Here is a 17,802-nt window from a genome sequence, read left to right as displayed (position 1 = left end):
AGAGACACATAGAGGTCAAGGGTTTGTGGAGTTGGCAATGGGGATGGCCACATATTCAACGGATGTAAATGACAAACTACGAGATGCCATGTGTTATGCTAGGTATGCACTATCGGGAATTTACATGGAGCAAAAAGACAGGGACCTGGCTTTCCAGAACGTAAGTCTGTTGGAAAACAAAAACACATACTGAAATGATTGAAACCAGGGAGAATGGTTAGCTTCAAGAGTCAGAGAGAAAGCCAACAGAATACTCCTGTATTTGAGGGAAGTATCATTCCTCTAATTTCATACTTTTTCTCAGCTCCATTCTGAACCTCACTTATTTTACCTAAGTAGGTTTCTGACCTAGAAAGATATATTTTTCTTTCCTTTTACTTTCTAATACAAAACAGTCTCATATAAGTATGGATAGAGCGAGAAAGGGTCCCAGAGTCTGATCCACCCTGGAGCTCAGTAGGAATAAAAGCCTTTTATTTCCAACTTGAGACCTTATGTCACACAATTAGGGCTTCTCATATCTGTACTGTACATTTTTTAAATCAACACTACTGTAGAATATTCAAAATAATAGCAATTGCCTAAACTCCATTACCCTACCCAACTATTTTAGCTTTTGTACATTGCCTTTCATATGCAAATATGTTTTTACATGTATAAGTCATAGAATACCAATGAGTCTGGTTTTCCTTAAAAAAAAAAAGGTATATATTTTTTTCAAAGTACAAAACATTGTATATCAGCATATCCTTTTGTGCTGTGGCCAATAAGAGAATTGGGAGACTTGGGTGCTTTCTTTAGGGGACAGTCACCCTGATGAAAAAGTCCACTAACCAGTTAGTTATGGCAGGAGAGACAAAGGCTCTAGTTTCAGTTTCTGGTGCTAGATTTATCATTTATTGTTTCCTAGATTCACTATTTTCTTCTACAATGTCTAATTTGCTGTTAATCCATCTAGTGACTATTGTATTTTTAATCTTTAGAAATTCAATTTGAATTTTTTTTGAGATAGAGTCTTACTCTGTTGCCTGCGCTAGAATGCAGTGGTGTCATCGTAGCTCACTGCAACCTTCAATTCCTGGGCTCAGGTGATCCTTTTGCCTTAGTCCCCTGAGTAGCTGAGACCACAGGTGGGTTGCCACCATGCCTGGCTATTTTTTTTTATATATATATATATTTTTTAGTTGTCCAGCTAATTTCTTTCTATTTTTTTTAGTAGAGATGGGGGTCTCACTCTTGCTCAGACTGGTCTCGGACTCCTGAGCTCAAATAATCTGTCCGCCTTGGCCTCTTAGAGTGCTAGGATTATAGGCGTGAGCCACCACGCCTGGCCATTTCTGGGTGTTTCTACTGACTGATTTTTCTCCTGGTCTGGATCATATTTTCCTGCTTCTTGGCATGTCTAGTAATTTTTGTTTGCTACTAGAAATTATAATTTTATGTTGTTGAGTGTCTGGATTTTGTTGCATTCTTTTGAAGAGTGCCAGGCTTTGTTCTAGCAGGCACTTAAGTCACTTGTAATTTGGTTTGATCCTTTTGAGCCTTGCTTTCAAGCTTTGTTAGGGCATGTCTAAAGTAGCCTTTACTTTAGGGGTAGTTTAACCCCACTACTAAGTGAAGCATGGCCATTTTAGGGTCTTTACTATGTCTTAATTTAGGAGGCTTCACTTTAGTTGGTTGGAACTCAGATGATTTTTAGACCTTTGTGAGTCCTGGGAACTATTCAGTTCATGGTTTCCCAGCCACTCTGTTGTCTAATCTTGTGGAGTTCCATCCTACACATTTATGCCTTAATATTTAGCAAAGACTCAAAGAGAGTGCTATGCAAATCTCCGAAGGTCATTTTTTGTATAGCTTCTTCTGCAGAACTCTGTCTTCCAGCTTCCAATCCTCTAACACTTTCTGAACTCTGATCTTGGCTCCTCAAACTCAGAGAGAACACTGTGCTGTGCTTGGGATTACCCATCCCTATTATGTGGTCTCCAGGCAATGTGCCTCCAGGCAAAATCTGGCCGATCCCAGGGCTCTCCTCCTTTGTTTTCCTTTTCTCCAGGATCACAGTCCTGTGCTGTCTGTTGTCTCACGTCTGAAAGCAGCTGCTTCATATATTTTGTCCAGTTTTATAGCCGTTTAACCAGGAGAGTAAATATGATCCCTGCTACTTCGTTATGGCTGGAAACAAGACTCCTTGTCCCTTTGAATAAAAATCATAGGTTTTTTTCTTTCTCATTTGATGAATCATCTTTGTACAGTTGCATTACTCTCATTACATTTATTCATGTCTTTAAATATTGTACTAACTCCCGGCTCCATCTCGCGAGCGAGCGGGTTGGGCTGTGACGCTGCTTCCGGGGTCAGAATGTCGTACCCAGGCTATCCCCCTACACGCTACCCACCTTTCCCTTGATATCCTCCTGCAGGTCAGGAATCATCTTTTCCCCCTCCAGGTCAGTGTCCTTATCCTAGTGGCTTTCCTCCAGTGGGAGGAGGTACTTACCCACAAGTGCCAAGTAGTGGCTACCCAGGAGCTGGAGGGCACCCTGCACCTGGAGGTTATCCATCCCCGAGAGGCCATCCTGGTGTTCCACAGGCAGGGGGAGCTCCATCCTATCCTAGAGTTCCTCCTGGCCAAGGATTTGGAGTCCCACCAGGTGGAGCAGGCTTTTCTGGCTATCCACAGCCTCCTTCGCAGTCTTGTGGAGGTGGTCCAGCACGCGTCCCGCTACCTGGTGGCTCCCCTGGAGGACAGTATCCCAGAGGACAAGCTCCTTAACATAGTCAGCCTGCTTCGATGACTCAGGGCGCCCAAGGAACAGTCAGACCAGCTGCCAACTTCGATGCTATGATAGATGCAGAAATTCTCCATAAAGCAATGAAGGGTTTTGGGACAGACGAGCAAGCCATTGTGGATGTTGTGGCCACCCGTTCCAAAGATCAGAGGCAAAAAATTAAAGCAGCTTTTAAGACCATGTATGGCGAGGATTTGATCAAAGATCTCAAATCAGAGTTAAGTGGAAATATGGAAGAACTAATCCTTGCCCTGTTCACGCCTCCTGCATATTACGATGCCTGGAGTTTACGGAATGCAGTGCAGGAGCAGGAACTCAGGAACGCGTATTGACTGAGATTTTGTGCACAAGAACAAATCAGGAAATCCGAGAAATCGTCAGAGGTTATCAATCAGAATTAGGATGAGACCTTGAAAAGGACAGTAGGTCAGATACATCAGGGCCTTTTGAATGTTTACTTGTATCCATGTGCCAGGGAAATCGTGATGACAACCAGAGTGTAAACCACCAAATGGCTCAGGAAGATGCTCAGCGTCTCTATCAAGCTGGTGAGGGAAGACTAGGGACAGATGAATCTTGCTTTAACATGATCCTTGCCACGAGAAGCTTTCCTCAGCTGAAAGCTACCATGGAGGCTTATTCCAGGATGGCTAATTGAGATTTGTTAAGCAGTGTGGGCCGTGAGTTTTCTGGGTACGTTGAAAGTGGTTTGAAGACCATCTTGCAGTGCGCCCTGAACCGCCCTGCCTTCTTTGCTGAGAGGCTCTACTATGCTATGAAAGGTGCTGGCACAGATGACTCCACCCTGGTCAGGACTGTGGCCACTCGAAGTGAGATTGATCTTGTGCAGATAAAACAGATGTTTACGCAGATGTATCAGAAGACCCTGGGCACAATGCTTGCAAGTGACACGAGTGGAGATTATCGAAGGCTGCTTCTACCCATTGTGGGCCAGTAGGAAGAATTTTTTTTTTTTTTTACATGAATGAAGCTATTCATAGTTTACCCTTCAAAGCAGTGACCTGCATGCAGCAATATCAACCATCACCTAAGCAAAAGAGGTTTTTACTAAGGACTATGTCAGGGTAATGTGCTTGGTCTGCGCATGTTCTTGCCTTAATTCTAATTTTTTTCTTTATATACAATCAATGTAAAGCCATATCACTATGATGTAGTAATATCACAATGTTTGTTAAGCTTCATTCTCACTAATCTTATTCTAATCAGGATGTCAAATCGAATAAAAATCAAAACAATCTCAAAATAAATAAATAAATATTGTACTAATTGTGGGGGAGGAGGGGGAGGGGATGGGTATATTCACACCTAATGGGTGCGGTGTGCTCTGTCTGGGGGATGGACACACTTGAAACTCTGATTTAGGCAGGGCAAAGGCAATATATGTAACCTAAACATTTGTGCCCCCAATATGCTGAAATAAAAAAAATTGTACTAATAGTGCTTGGAAATTTAAAAATGTTAAATTTGCAAATGCAGCAATCCAACTTTAAGGTAAGGAGATCTATAATCTTAGTACTTTGAGAGGGTGAGGTGGGAGGATTGCTTGAGTTCAGGAATTCAAGACCAGCCTGGGCAACATAGCAAGACCCAATTTCCAAAAAAAGTAGAAAAATTAGCCAGGCATGGTGGTATAGACCTGTAGTCCCAGCTATTAATACTTGGGAGGCTGAGGCAGGAGGATTGCTTGAACTCAGGAGTTTGAGGTTGCAGTGAGCTATGATGATGCCACTAAACTCTAGCTGGGGTGACAGAGTAAAACCTTGTCTCAAAAAAAAAAAAAAAAAAAGGTAAGGGAAAAATCTGATAAACAGATGTCTTATATGACATACCCAAGTCTTCCCTAACTAGTTAGTGACAGAGCCAGAATTAGAATAAAAATTAGGGAGATAAGATTAGATTACTCATTGAGAAGATCCCTATAATTTGTACCACGTCTACAGGAATTATTTAATCAGCTCCACAGATATCCGTAGAGCACGATTTATGCACTTGGCCTACAGAGGAAATGGGAAAGTGGTGAGGTAATGGAGGCAGGGGTCACAAGGATGAATAAGATATGATTCTCGTTTCAAGGCTCATTGTCTAGTGGGGGACAGAGACCAGTAAATGAGTCAACATAAAACAATTGAAAGCGAATATGGTACAATGTGCGCATAGTACACATGAGGAAGTTGGGAATGTGTTGTAGAGGAGGTGATATTTGATCTGGGTCTTAGGTGATAAGTCTGCCAGCGAAGAACAGGAGGCAGGCCATTCCAACTAATGCATCCTCCACAGAAAAAGTATTATGGTTTGCATGTATGTTAGGACACTTAAAATTTATTTTCACACATTTTAACAACTTTGAATGAGGATGCATCTTGCAATCAATGTAGGGTAGATGTCTTTAGTTAATAAGATGCTTCCGTTTGTACTTGAAAGTGTATTTTATTTTATCAGGATGCAGAGTTAGGTACATACCCAGAAGATTTACTTTATTGGTTATGTTTTGTTTTGTTTTTTGAGACAGGGCCTCACTCTGCAGCCCAGGCTGGAGTGCAGTGGTGCAATCATAGCTCACTATAACCTCAAATTCCTGGGCTCAAGTGGCCCTCCTGCTTCAGCCTCCTGAGTAGCTGGGACTACATATGTGTGCTACTGTGCCCAGCTAATTTTTAAAAGTTAAAAACTTTTTTTTTTTTTTAGTGATGAGGTCTCACTATGTTGCCTAGGCTGGTCTTGAACTCCTGGCCTCAAGTGATCCTCCCGCCTCAGCTTCCCAAATTGCTAGCATTACAGGTGTGCACCATCATGCTCAGTGTGCTGTGTTATTTAGTCTCTGTATTTCCTTAGTTATTTTTGTCCATTTGGCCTAGCATAGACTGAGAGTTGCTTTGTAAAAGTGTCTAGATATTAGTGTGTTTCTGATTATCTTTGTTGTTAATTGTCTTTTAGCATTATAAAAATATCTTTGTTTTTTTTTTTTATTTATTTAATTTTTTTTCTTTTTTTTTTTAAGAACTCTTCCTGTGTCATGTTTTTCTCATCTAATGTTTTTTGTCCTAAATTATACCTCACCAGATATTAAGATTCTAATTCTTACTTTATTTTGTTAGCATTTCATTAATATACTTTTGCCTAGTCTTTTGCTTTTGAATCACCTTTGCTTTTAGGTCTGTCTTTTAGATATAGAATTAGATTTTACTTACTGAAAATATTTTTCTTTGATAGGTGAATTAAGGCCATTTGCATTTATTGATTTTACTGATATATTTGATTTCAGTTCTATCATATTATTTTGTTACTTTTTATTATGTGTATTATAATGTATTTACTGTAAGTCTTTCACTGTTTTCTTTGATTGCTTCAACCAAAGTTATTATAAGAAATCCTTTTGATATTTAGGAATGTTTGTGTTTTTCCTCTGATGGTTCTTTATGCTAACATATTTATATACATTGCTGTCAGTCGTGCTTTATTTACTTGGGCTTCTACTTGTTGGTTCATGAGCCTTAAATGATAAGCATGACTCCCACCTATTACCTATGTGGTAACTCTCTTCTTCCTTCTTGCAGGGACTTCCTTACCCCCAGCAGTTTTATCAGGGCATTTTTGCAACCGTGGTCCATTTCTCTCTAAAAGTACAAGAATTCTAGCTTCCAAAAGATAAAAATATTCTCCATCTCTCTGCTGCAACTCATGCTAAAGTCACACTTCCTACTAACTCTTTGAACACACTCGGTGCCGCCCGGCATATGCCCTTTCACGTCTCAGTAGACCTGGGAGGACCCTGGGTGTCTGCATTGGCCAAGGCCCTGGCAGACCACAGAAAGCGCACTGAGCTGGGATTCTGAAGACCGCTTAACAAAAGGAACTGTTTACAGGTGTGTGGGCAGAGTTGGGGGAACCCACGTGCGAGGGCGAAGCACCCAGAGGCTCATGGCAGCGGGAAGCTCCCAGGTCTGAGCAGCAAGAAGACGGATTATGGTTTGTGGAGCAGTGAAAGCTGCAGCCCTGGAACAAGGGCTGCCCAACGGAAGTCGTGACATTGCCAAATGCAGCCACCACCAGAACTGGGTGCCTTGGGAGATGATAGGGCGTGAGGGGAGGAGGTAGGTAAGAAATACCTCAACCTCTCGCTTCCTACCTTTTGATCTCCTATTGGTGCCTCCTTAGCCATACCCAGCTCAAAGGTAGGAGCACGGAGAGCCAAGGTGATGCCAGCTGCAGGGGTTAGACTCCTGGCAGAGAAGGGCCCAAAAGAGAGCTGGGTTTGGGGCTGGGTGCGGTGGCTCACTCCTGAAATCTTAGCACTCTGGTAGGCCGAGGTGGGAGGACTGCTTGAGGTCAGGAGTTCGAGACCAGTCTCAGCAAGAGCGAGACCCCCAGTTTCTACTAAAAAAAAAAAAAAGAATAAAGGAAAACTTAGCTGGGCAACTAAAAATAGAAACAAAAAATTAGCCAGGTGTAGTGGCGAGCACCAGTAGTCCCAGCTACTTGGGAGGCTGTGGCAGAAGGATTGCTTGGGCCTAGGAGTTTGAGGTTGCTGTGCACTCTAGCCCAGGCAACAGAGCGAGACTCTGTCTCAAAAACAACAACAACAACAAAAACCAAACAAACAACAACAACAAAAAAAAAAACAAGAGAAAGAGAGAGCTGGGTTTGGGGTAGGGGCAAATGGTGAACAACTAACATGATATTTTGTTTTGAAGCTAAATTGGAGGTCCTAAATTGGAGGTCTTTTTACTTCTGGAGCAGGTAGTGCCTTATCCACAGATGGTGTTTGTAAATTTTGCAGCAAACTCTAACTTAGGCTGTTGTCTTCTTTCTACAGCTTGCCTTTCTGGGTGAAGGAGAAGGCCAACAGTTTGCAGAATGAGATAAGAGAAGTTGAGGAGCTTGAAGATTGGCAGCCATCAGTGCCCTTAACACACGTCGCATTCCCCTCTGGTGTGTTAAAGAGCTTTCAAAGAATAGCATAAAAACTGGAGGAGCACAGAAGAACAGGCTTTGAGAGGCTTCTCGGTGGAAAGGAGGGCAGGCAAAGCCTCTCTGGGAACTGATGTGTCTTCTGGCCCAAGGTGGCCCCTCGGGCAGATGTCATGGCCGTGCACCGAGGGTCTAGTGTGTTGGTTGAGAACTGTTAGTCTTGTCGTGGAACACAACCTCTAACTCCATGCCTCTATCCATAGGTGCCGTGGACTTTCCAAGACAATCCTGAACAGAAACAGGCCTCTTCCAGTTGATGGGTTTTGACAGTGTGACTATTCTAAATCAAATGTTTGACTCTAATGAGAAAGCATTGTGCTTTGCTTTTTTAAAATGTCATATTTTGAAAACTTACAGAAAAGTTGCAAGAATCTTACAACAAACACCTGCACCTCCCCCGCCTAGATTCTACAATGTTAACATTTTTCTAAATATTCTCTGCCACACATTATTACGTCTTTATTTTGCTGACCTATTTGAGAGTGAGTGGCAGACATTGTAACCCTTTATATCTCAGCGTGTGTCTCCTAAGGTCAAGGACATTCTCTAACAACCACACTACAAATATCAAATTCAGGGAATTTAACATTGATGCAATACCACAAATATATAGTCCACATTCAGTTTGGTTCAATTCTATTTAGTTTTCTAAGGATGCCCTCAAATCAATGGTAAAATGCAGACATTTTGTGAGTATCTTAGTCTATTCAGGCTGTTGTGACAAAATACATACACCGAGTGGCTTAGAAACAACAAGAATTTATTTCTCATAGTTAGGCTGAAGTCCAAGCAGATTGGGTCTCTGGTGAGGGCCTGCTTCCTGGTTCACAGACAGCACCTTCTCTCTGTGTGCTCACATGGCCTCCCAATGGCCTCGCCTCCTAATACTGTCACCTTGGGGATTAGGTTTCAACATATGAATTGGGGGAGAGGGGGGACACAGACATGCAGATCGTAGTTGTGATCTTGCATGATTTTTGCTAAGACTCTTCTCATTTTATTAATACGTTTTTGGAGTCTTCTCTAACATTAACTTGGTACATGTCAGAAAAGCATGAAGGCTGGATCCACACCAGGTACTTAATACTACTGCCTTGGAGTTCCATTCCTGACTTCAGTTAATGCCTGTGTACACAGCCAAGCAGGGTGACCGCTCAGTGGCCAGCCATCATGAGTTTTAGGGCATCCCGTCAATCAGACAAGAAGCAAACATTTGGAGGAAAAGGTGGGGACAAAAGCCACCACCTACATGGTCAGGCCATACAGTGACACAAACAAAGCAATGACTCAGCATTTTCATAGCCTCTCTCCTTGTCCACCGAGGAGCCTGCATTTTTGGCTAATGAGGGCTGCAGATCTAGTCTCTCCCGAAACCTTAAAGGAGAAAGGGAGATTGGAGCCCATGCTGAGACTCCAAGTGCCCATGACAGGAGGAAGATTTCCTTCCCTGTCAAAACATCCGTGGTCTCCAGACACAGCCAAAGTGAATGAAGCAGATTTAGAACGCAGTGCATTCACGCTACCTTCCCGTGTGCCTTTTGATTAACTAGCAGAGAACAAGGTGCCTCCTGCCAGCACCTGGGCCTGACAGCTGCTTGGGTTAACAGCAGCATACATCTGTGCTAATTCTCTGCCCCCTAAGACATAAGGGCTACCCCACCCCCAAAAACTCCAGGAAAGAAAAGAAAACCAAATAATTTTTAAAAAGAGAAGTCACCAAGAGATTTTCTGGAATACATTAACTTCTGAAAAATTAATATTTTGGGGGCTTTATTACTTAAATATAAAATTTACTGCAACTACCTGGTGGGTGGATAATGGAGGACACGACACAGAACAAAAAGGGATTCTATAGGAATTTCCTGAGGGATTGTCTAGGTGAAATAGGAAACTGCTCTCAGAAGGTATTCCGGTGTTTTGGAATGAAGGAGTCCTACACAGTAAAGTTATTAAGAAAAACAACCAAAACACAGTTTCAGAAGGTTTGCTACAGTCTCCAGGTTTCAAAGAGGTCTATATAATTCCTAGATAGTACTCTAACCCTGAGTAGATATGAATTTTTTTTTTTTTTTGAGACAGGTCTTGCTTTGTCACCCAGGCTAGAGTACAATGGCGTCGTCATAGCTCACTGCAACCTCGAACTCCTGGGCTTGAGTGGTTGTTCTGTCTCAGCCTCCTGAGTAGCTGGGACTATATGTACATGCCATGACACCTGGCTAATTTTTCTATTTTTTTGTAGAGATGGGGTCTTGCTCCTGCTGACGCTGGTCTTGAATTCCTGACCTCAAGCGAACCTCCCACTGCGACCTCCCAAAATGCCAGGATTATAGGCATGAGCCACTGCACCCTGATTCCTTCCTTCCTCCCTCCCCCCCTCCTTCTCTCCCTCCTTCCCTCCCTCCTTCCTTTCTTTTCTTTCTTTCTTTCTTTCTTTCTTTCTTTCTTTCTTTCTTTCTTTCTTTCTTTCTTTCTTTCTTTCTTTCTCCTCTCCCTTCCCTTCCCTTCCCTTCCCTTCCCTTCCCTTCCCTTCCCTTCCCTTCCCTTCCCTTCCCTTCCCTCCCCTCCCCTCCCCTCCCCTCCCCTCCCCTCCCCTCCCCTCCCCTCCCCTCCCCCTCCCTCCCTCCCTCCCTCCCTCCCTCCCTCCCTCCCTTCCTTCCTTCCTTCCTTCCTTCCTTCCTTCCTTTCTTTCCTTTCTTTCCTTTCTTTCCTTTCTTCCCCAGACTGCAGATATCATGAGTAGATGTGATTTTTAAAAACAACTGTTAAATTATTGAACTTCTGGAATTGCAGGACTACATTCCATTCGCTGGAAATCAGAGCGGTTTTCACTGGATTTGGTGTCCTCTGTGGGCACATCTCAGTGGCCAGGCCTTATTCCATGACACCTCAACAGCTGGCAGAGAAGAGTTCCACTGCCAACCTTGGGCAGGATGTGTGTGTGTCTGTGTGTGTCGGGGAGACGAAGGCGTAGAGAAGGGCCATATGGGAAGAATATGTGCATGTTATAGCTATTCCAGCTCTTCGTTCTAGGTACAAAGAGGTTGAACCTGTTGGATATAAAGATCCTTTTCACCCCCTTTTAGGTTCTATAGTAAATAAAAACACATATGCTTTCAGGGTTTGTGTGTGTTCATTTCTTACTTTCCATAACTGAAGTCTAATAGGAACAGCCTGTACATGACTATTTACAAGTGAATTCACTAGAATAACAACTTTACATTGCACATAGGTATTCTAGTTTCAGATCCTGGGACAAATGAAAAGTGGTATCTGTGGACAGGAGAGAGCATTGAAGACAATTCCAAGAGTGTTTCCACAGTCTCTGCGCTCTACGTTACCAAAATATTAAGGCATTCGAAAATTCCAGAAAGGATTTATGAATATTCTGTAGGATTTCACTAATTGTCCACATTTTTAGTATGAGGTATTCAATTGGGTTAGTTTTCTTTTTCTCTTAGGCATTTGGCCCTCAAAAGCCAGGTAGGTAAAAGCATTGTTTAGCACCCCGGGAGGCCAAGGCAGGAGGATCCTTTGAGGTCACAAGTTCCAGACCAGCCTGAGCAAGAGTGAGACCCCCGTCTCTACTAAAAAAATTGAAAGAAGTTAGCTGGACAACTAAATATATATATATATGTGTGTATATATATATGTATGTGTATATATATATGTGTGTGTGTGTATATATATATATATATATATATATATATATATATATTAGCCGGGCATGGTGGCGTATGCCTGTAGTCCCAGCTACCTGGGAGGCTGAGGCAGGAGGATCACTTGAGCCCAGGAGTTTGAGGTTGCTGTGAGCTACCATGTTTCCCCAAAAATAAGACAGGGTCTTATATTTATTTTTCCTCAAGAAGACACCCTAGGGCTTATTTTCAGGGGATGTATTATTTTCCCCTCAAAGCCTCAACTGGCAGCACGCACAGGATGGCCGGGACCTGACAGCGGGAACTGACCTTGTTGGTGGGGCTGCCCGCACCTTTCCAGTCACCTCTGGGATAGTAGCTGTCACAATGGGGCAGATGAGAAGGGTTGCTCTTCTTCTTTACCGCTCTGCGAGGATATGCATGGGTTGTGCAGATACGCTGCATAGCCACGCCCATCACTAGGTCTTATTTTGGGGGTAGGGCTTCTATTGCACAAATGCTTAGAAATCCAGCTAGGGCTTATTTTATGGGTAGGTCTTATTTTCGGGGAAACACGGTAGGCTGACGCCACAGCACTCTAGCCCAGGTAACAGAGTGAGACTCTGTCTCAAGAAAAAAAAAGCATTGTTTATTGGAATTCACTTGGTGAAGTATTTTAGAGTTGGAGCCCCTCAAGATCAAGCCCTTGGCCTAGAGAGGTGTTTCAGGAGAGAGTACCCGGATACACAAATACCTCCACCCAGGACTGAGCGCTGTGCCTGACGTGTGATCGTGCATCTTTTAGGGCATCTATGGGCCAAGTTCCCAGTGGACTCTGGGAAAGGGCCCGGGAGCCCATTTGAGATGACTGGTGTCCTTCCAATGCTGGGGAGCTCCGGGAGGGACTGTGACCTGATCCCACTCTCAGGAGTGAGGAGGCCACTGCTGACTTGGGAGCCAACACCGAGGCTCCTAAATCTGGACTTCGTACGAATCCTGACACGTAAACATTCTTGGCGTGCATGGAGGGTACCATCCTCACACCCTATAAGCAGCCAAAGTGTCCCAATGCCTTGTTTTCTGAGGAAATGTGCTTGCCTCCACCAAATGTGGAGCAGCAGACGGACCCAGCTTCCCGTGGCGAAGGTGTGAGCGTGGGTGTGATCCTCTGGCTGGAAGTGTGTTCTTTTGGCCGGGCACGTGTGGGCTGGAGCTAAAACTGGGATTCTGTTAGACAGAATGGATGCGTGGGATACAGTTATACTAAAAATTATTTGTTCTTTATCTGAAATTCAAATTTAACTGGGATCTCTGGATTTCTTTACTTGCCAGATCCGGCAACTTACAGAGAAGGTGGCACAAAGGAGATGGATTTGAGGGCTAGGCGGTGGTGAAGCTGGCAAGCCCCTGGCTGGGTTGGCTTGGCTGCGGGTGGGGGAAAGATACAGGAGAAGGAGAAGTGGCAACAGGGTGGATGGTCATGCTGTTGCCGGGACCCCTCTACTCCATGTGGCATTGTGTACGATGGAGGAAAGATGTCCTTTCAGTGGACGCAGCCCTATGGATGCACAGGTCGGTGAGTCATGTGCAAGCTGGACTTCAACCTCCATTTGCTTGTCGTGCAGAGAACTTTTTACATAGCACTCACGGCAGCCCTGAAATAAGGAACGCTGAGGAAGTGCAGGTTTTCTGGGAGGAGGTCAGTGTTGGGCAAGTTGACTTTGAGGAACCTGTGACACACAGCTGGAACTGTCTGACAGTTCCTGGCCTAGCCTAGGATGTCTCGTTGGGCATCTAAGTCTGGGGGCCAGGTGTATGCATGTGAAAAAAAAAAGTCTCCTGTGAGAAATGTATGTCCCAAGCCTGTGCCATGTGGGTTCGGGGTACAGATGCAAATGACACAATGGAAATATCCAGCCCCAAATGAGTAATAAGCTCAAAAAGACTCTGGAACCTCTGGGCCCTCAGAAGAAGCAAAGTCTCTTTGGGAACGCTTCCCCACCACAGGGGAAAGGGGACTCCCTAGAAATAACACAAATGAACATGGTCTCCTGAGAAAAAAGTTACAAAGTACACTTGGATTCAGCACAAGGAAGTGTCAGTAGATGAATTCAAGCCAATTTAAGTGATTGACCATGTTTAGCAATACAATATGAATTACCTGGATTTGGGATGCTTGCAATTCCATCTTGTAGTAACGTGACATCAGGACATTAGCTTTTCCCAATACTGGCTGAGAAATTTCTAAAAGGGAAGGAGGGGCTTAGGAGTGGCAATCTGATAGATGGGATGGGGCTAGAGGAGTTGTCTTGAAATTGTACAGTCACGAACCGCATAAAGATGGTTTGGCCAAGAACGGACTGCATGTGATGGTAGTCCCATGAGATTATAATACCATCTTTTTACTGTTCCTTTTTTGTATTTACCGTGTTTCCCCGAAAATACGACAGGGTCTTATATTTATTTTTCTTCAAGAAGACACCCTAGGGCTTATTTTCAGGGGATGTGTTATTTTTTTTTAAGTACGGTACAAGAATCTACATTTATTCAAATATGGTTAAGTTGTCCTCTTCTGGAACATCATCATAACTCTCCAAACCCCGAATTCCATACTAAATTTCTTAGACTCTATTTCCTTTAGAACCATTGGCCCCAAGCTCTCATGACGAGCAATAGAGCTCTCATGGGGCAGATGAGAAGGGCTCTTGTTCTTTACCGCTCTGTGAGGAAATGCATGGGTTGTGCAGATGGGCTGCGTAGCCACGCCCATCACTAGGTCTTATTTTCGGGGTAGGGCTTCTATTGCGCAAATGCTTAGAATTCCTGCTAGGGCTTATTTTATGGGTAGGTCTTATTTTCGGGGAAACACGGTAGATATACAAATACTATTGTGTTATAGTTGCCTGCAATATTCCGTACAATAACATGCTGTACAGTACTGTAACCCAGGAGCAATAGGCTACATATAGTCTAGGTATGTAGTAGGCTATGCCGTCTAGGTTTGTGTAAGAACACCTTATGGTGTTTGCATAATGACGAAACTGCCTAATGACGATGCATTTCTCAGAATGTATCCCTCTTCTTAAGGGCCACATGACTGCATTTGCAAAGCAGAACAGCATCTTTACTTAAATTGTATGTTTATTTGGGGAGATGATGAAGATTGTGGGGGTGATTCACCCTGTCCCAGAACCATGCCTTGGTGTTGCCACAGGCCTCTGCCCCTAATTTTAACTTTCCTGCATAGTTTCTTGTGGGCAAAAAACTGGATGAGAGGGAAACTAGAATTTTTATTGTTTTCTTGGCTCAGTTCAGTCAGAACCAGCTCCCCAGAGAGGGGTGACAGGTGGGGACATGGGTGACGGTGTAACCTAAAAATCCTGCTACCATCTCCGGTCACCCCCTTTTAAGTTGGATGGACCTCCAACCTTGTTCCTCAGCCAGAGTTTCCCAAATTGTGTTTCCTGAGTGTCAATAGGTATTACAAGAAAAAAGGTTTTCAAGGTCAAATTAGTTTGGAAATGCTACACAGTAAGTCCTCACTTAAGGTCATTCATGGGTAGGTTCTTGGGAACTGAGACTTTAAGGGAAACACATATAAGGAAACCAATTTTACCATAGGCTAATCGACACAAACAAGAATTAAGTTTCTGGTCACCAAAACATCACCGAACTTCTAAATAAGGACCAAAACACTTCTAAAATTAAGCACTGAAATAAATGTGAGCTTACATTATGCATACATTTAAGAAAAATTAATAAAAACAAGTAAGATGATTATTTACCCACTTATTCTAGTTCAGGGTCTCGGGTGGCTGGAGTCCATCCCAGCAGCTCAGGGTGCCAGGCAGCAACCAGCCCTGGACAGGATGCCATCTCATCGCAAGGCACATTCACACCCACCTCCACCCTCACTCAGACTGGGACCACGTAGGCACGCCGATGAACCTAACATGCACATCCTGGGGACGTGGGAGGAAACCGGAGTATCTGGAGAAAATCCATGTAGATGTGGAGAGAATGTGCCAACTTCACACAGACAGCGGCCCCAGTTGGGAATTGATTTTTTTTTTCTCATCAACATTATAACAAAATGACGTTGAATGAAACTGTTAGTTGAGGATCTGCTGTATTAGAAAAGGAGTGCATTAGTTTCCTGGGGGCATCTGTAACAAAGTACCAAAAACTAGGTGGCTTAAAAGCAAGAGAAATTTATTCTCTCCCAGTTCCAGAGGCCAAGAGTCTGACATTGAGGTGTCAGCAGGCTGGCTCCTTCTTGTGGCTCACACGGAGAACATGTTCCATGCCTCTCTTTCAGCTTCTGGTGGCTGCCAGCAATGCTTGGCATTCCTTACTTAGCTTGTAGAAGCACCATTCCAATTTTTGCCTCCTTCTTCACATGGTGTTCTCCCTGTGTGTCCGTATCTCTTGTCTTCTCATAAGGACACCAGTCATTGGATTTAGGGATGGCCCTGCTCCAGTATGACCTCGTCTTAACTTGATTACATATGCAAAGACTCTATTTCCAAACAAGGTCACATTTACAGTTGTCAGGAGTTAGGACTTGAACATATCTATTTTTGGGAACACAATTCGACCCCACAAAAGGGAGAAACAAATTTCTTTATCTTACAGTTCCCTACAGGCTTTAATTTTGGTGACTGTGAAAGAGGGGAGGACAGAGGATGCTGCTTTTTTCAAATTCATGTAATCATGAAATACATTTTTTAAAAATGGAGTATCCCATGCAACTGGGGTTCCGAGGAACATGTTTAGGAACCAATGCCTTGGATGAGTAAGGAAAAAGTGTAGCCTCTTTCTTATTAAGTCTCTATTTAGAAGTGGCCACTAAACCATTGCTAAAGGTTCACAATGACTGGCTGTCCCATCTGGTTGCCTGTTGGTGGCTGCTCATTATGGATATCACACCAGAGATCCCGGGCAGTCCCCCTGGCCTCTTCGTACGGGTCTCCAGACGTGGCTGGTGAGGTTCGGGTGATACAGTGGGGGAGACTGGCTAACTCAGGCCATCCTGGAGGACAGCATGTTTGTGGTCTGGTGTTTATGGCTATGGCACTCTGGTTTCAGACATCATGGAACTTGCATGATGTTGCATTTCCTGAATTCTGAAAAGGGACATACTGTCAGCTGTTCAAAGGTGACTTGGGGGACATTTGACAGGGCTGCTCTGTCTGTATGGGTGGGTTGTACAATGCATGCCCTCAGGGGGTACGATTCCCATAGCAGACATGCTAGATCTAATTTTCTTGTAGTTTAGAGTGTTGTTTTCTCAGAACATAAGTATTTTGTGACCATTTTCCAGAAGGTGGCAGAAAATTGAGGAAGGGGAATCTTTTTCTAGGGGAAGGAAAAACCATCATCATGAACTCTTGGAATGTTAGATCTGAAAGGTCTCGGAGAGAGTACTGGTCCTACTCTGGATTTGTTAGGACTCTTGCTTACAAATAATAGAAACCCAACTCTAAATGGCACAAGCCAAAAGGGGAACTAATCAAAATGCAAGAACAGGATGCAGCTGGGACTCTGACACCACCAGGACCTACCTGTCTCTCTGAACTTTCCTTTCTGCTCCTCAAACGCACCTGCAACCTGCTTTCTTCCTTTCTTAGTCTGCATAGCCCAAAACACAGTGGCAGCAACTCCTGGGTGTCACATGTTAGAGGTTCAGCAGCCAGCAGTGAGACTCACCTCATATATGTCCCCATGTTAAAATTTCTGGGGAAGAAACTTAATTGGTTCAGACCAATCAAATGGCCTCTGTGTGTGTGTGTGTTTGTTTGTGTGTGTGTGTGTGTGTGTGTGTGTGTGTGTCCCTGTAACCATGGCAACTGGGTGGCTATTGGGGGTGGTGTGGGCAGGGAAGCATTGCAAACAGAGATCCAGAGACAGAAAATGGCTTGTCACCAGTCACACAGACAGTTGACAGTAGACGTAAGAGTGAATAAGTTGATGGTCAAAGCTGCATGCTCTTCATAATCCTATAACTGCCTCCCTCTCAACAGAATGTGATTTTATTGATACAATTTCCCACTTTAAGGTAAGAATAAATAACAAAAATATAATCAGAAAATTACTTAGCTCTTCTAGGAGAGGCGAGTGGAGAAATGAAGAAATATAAAGAGAAAGGCACTATATAAATACTAAGGTCATTTCCTGGTCCACTGAATATTTTCATACCTTCCAGGGCTAGAGCCAAAGAAATGTTCTGGAACAGTGAAGAAGGACACTGCGTGAGTAATTGGGAGGTGGGATGGCAATGAGTTTGACAGTCCCTATCTCCGTGGGTTTTAGTTATGTTTCAATTAGTCTGTCCTCTCCCCCTTCAAAATTATGAGGTAGATATTTTTAGCTCCACTTTTCAGATGAGG

At 43.6% G+C, this 17,802-nt stretch overlaps 1 protein-coding gene and 1 pseudogene across 1 annotated transcript in view; both read left to right on the top strand.

Moving 5' to 3' along the window:
* SPATS1 (spermatogenesis associated serine rich 1) overlaps positions 1-8,454 on the top strand; it is a 35,716-nt gene extending 27,262 nt beyond the window's left edge. The window contains exon 7 of the mRNA XM_076002748.1: positions 7,624-8,454. Coding sequence (XP_075858863.1) covers positions 7,624-7,771 — 148 coding nt within the window. The 3' untranslated portion in view covers positions 7,772-8,454. The remainder of the gene's footprint in view (positions 1-7,623) is intronic.
* LOC105859548 (annexin A7 pseudogene) lies at positions 2,309-4,055 on the top strand (annotated as a pseudogene).
* Positions 8,455-17,802: the final 9,348 nt, after the last annotated feature.

The sequence above is a fragment of the Microcebus murinus genome, chromosome 5 (genome assembly GCF_040939455.1).
Source record: "Microcebus murinus isolate Inina chromosome 5, M.murinus_Inina_mat1.0, whole genome shotgun sequence".
Lineage (NCBI taxonomy): Eukaryota > Metazoa > Chordata > Mammalia > Primates > Cheirogaleidae > Microcebus > Microcebus murinus.
This window is presented reverse-complemented; position numbering and strand designations above follow the sequence as displayed.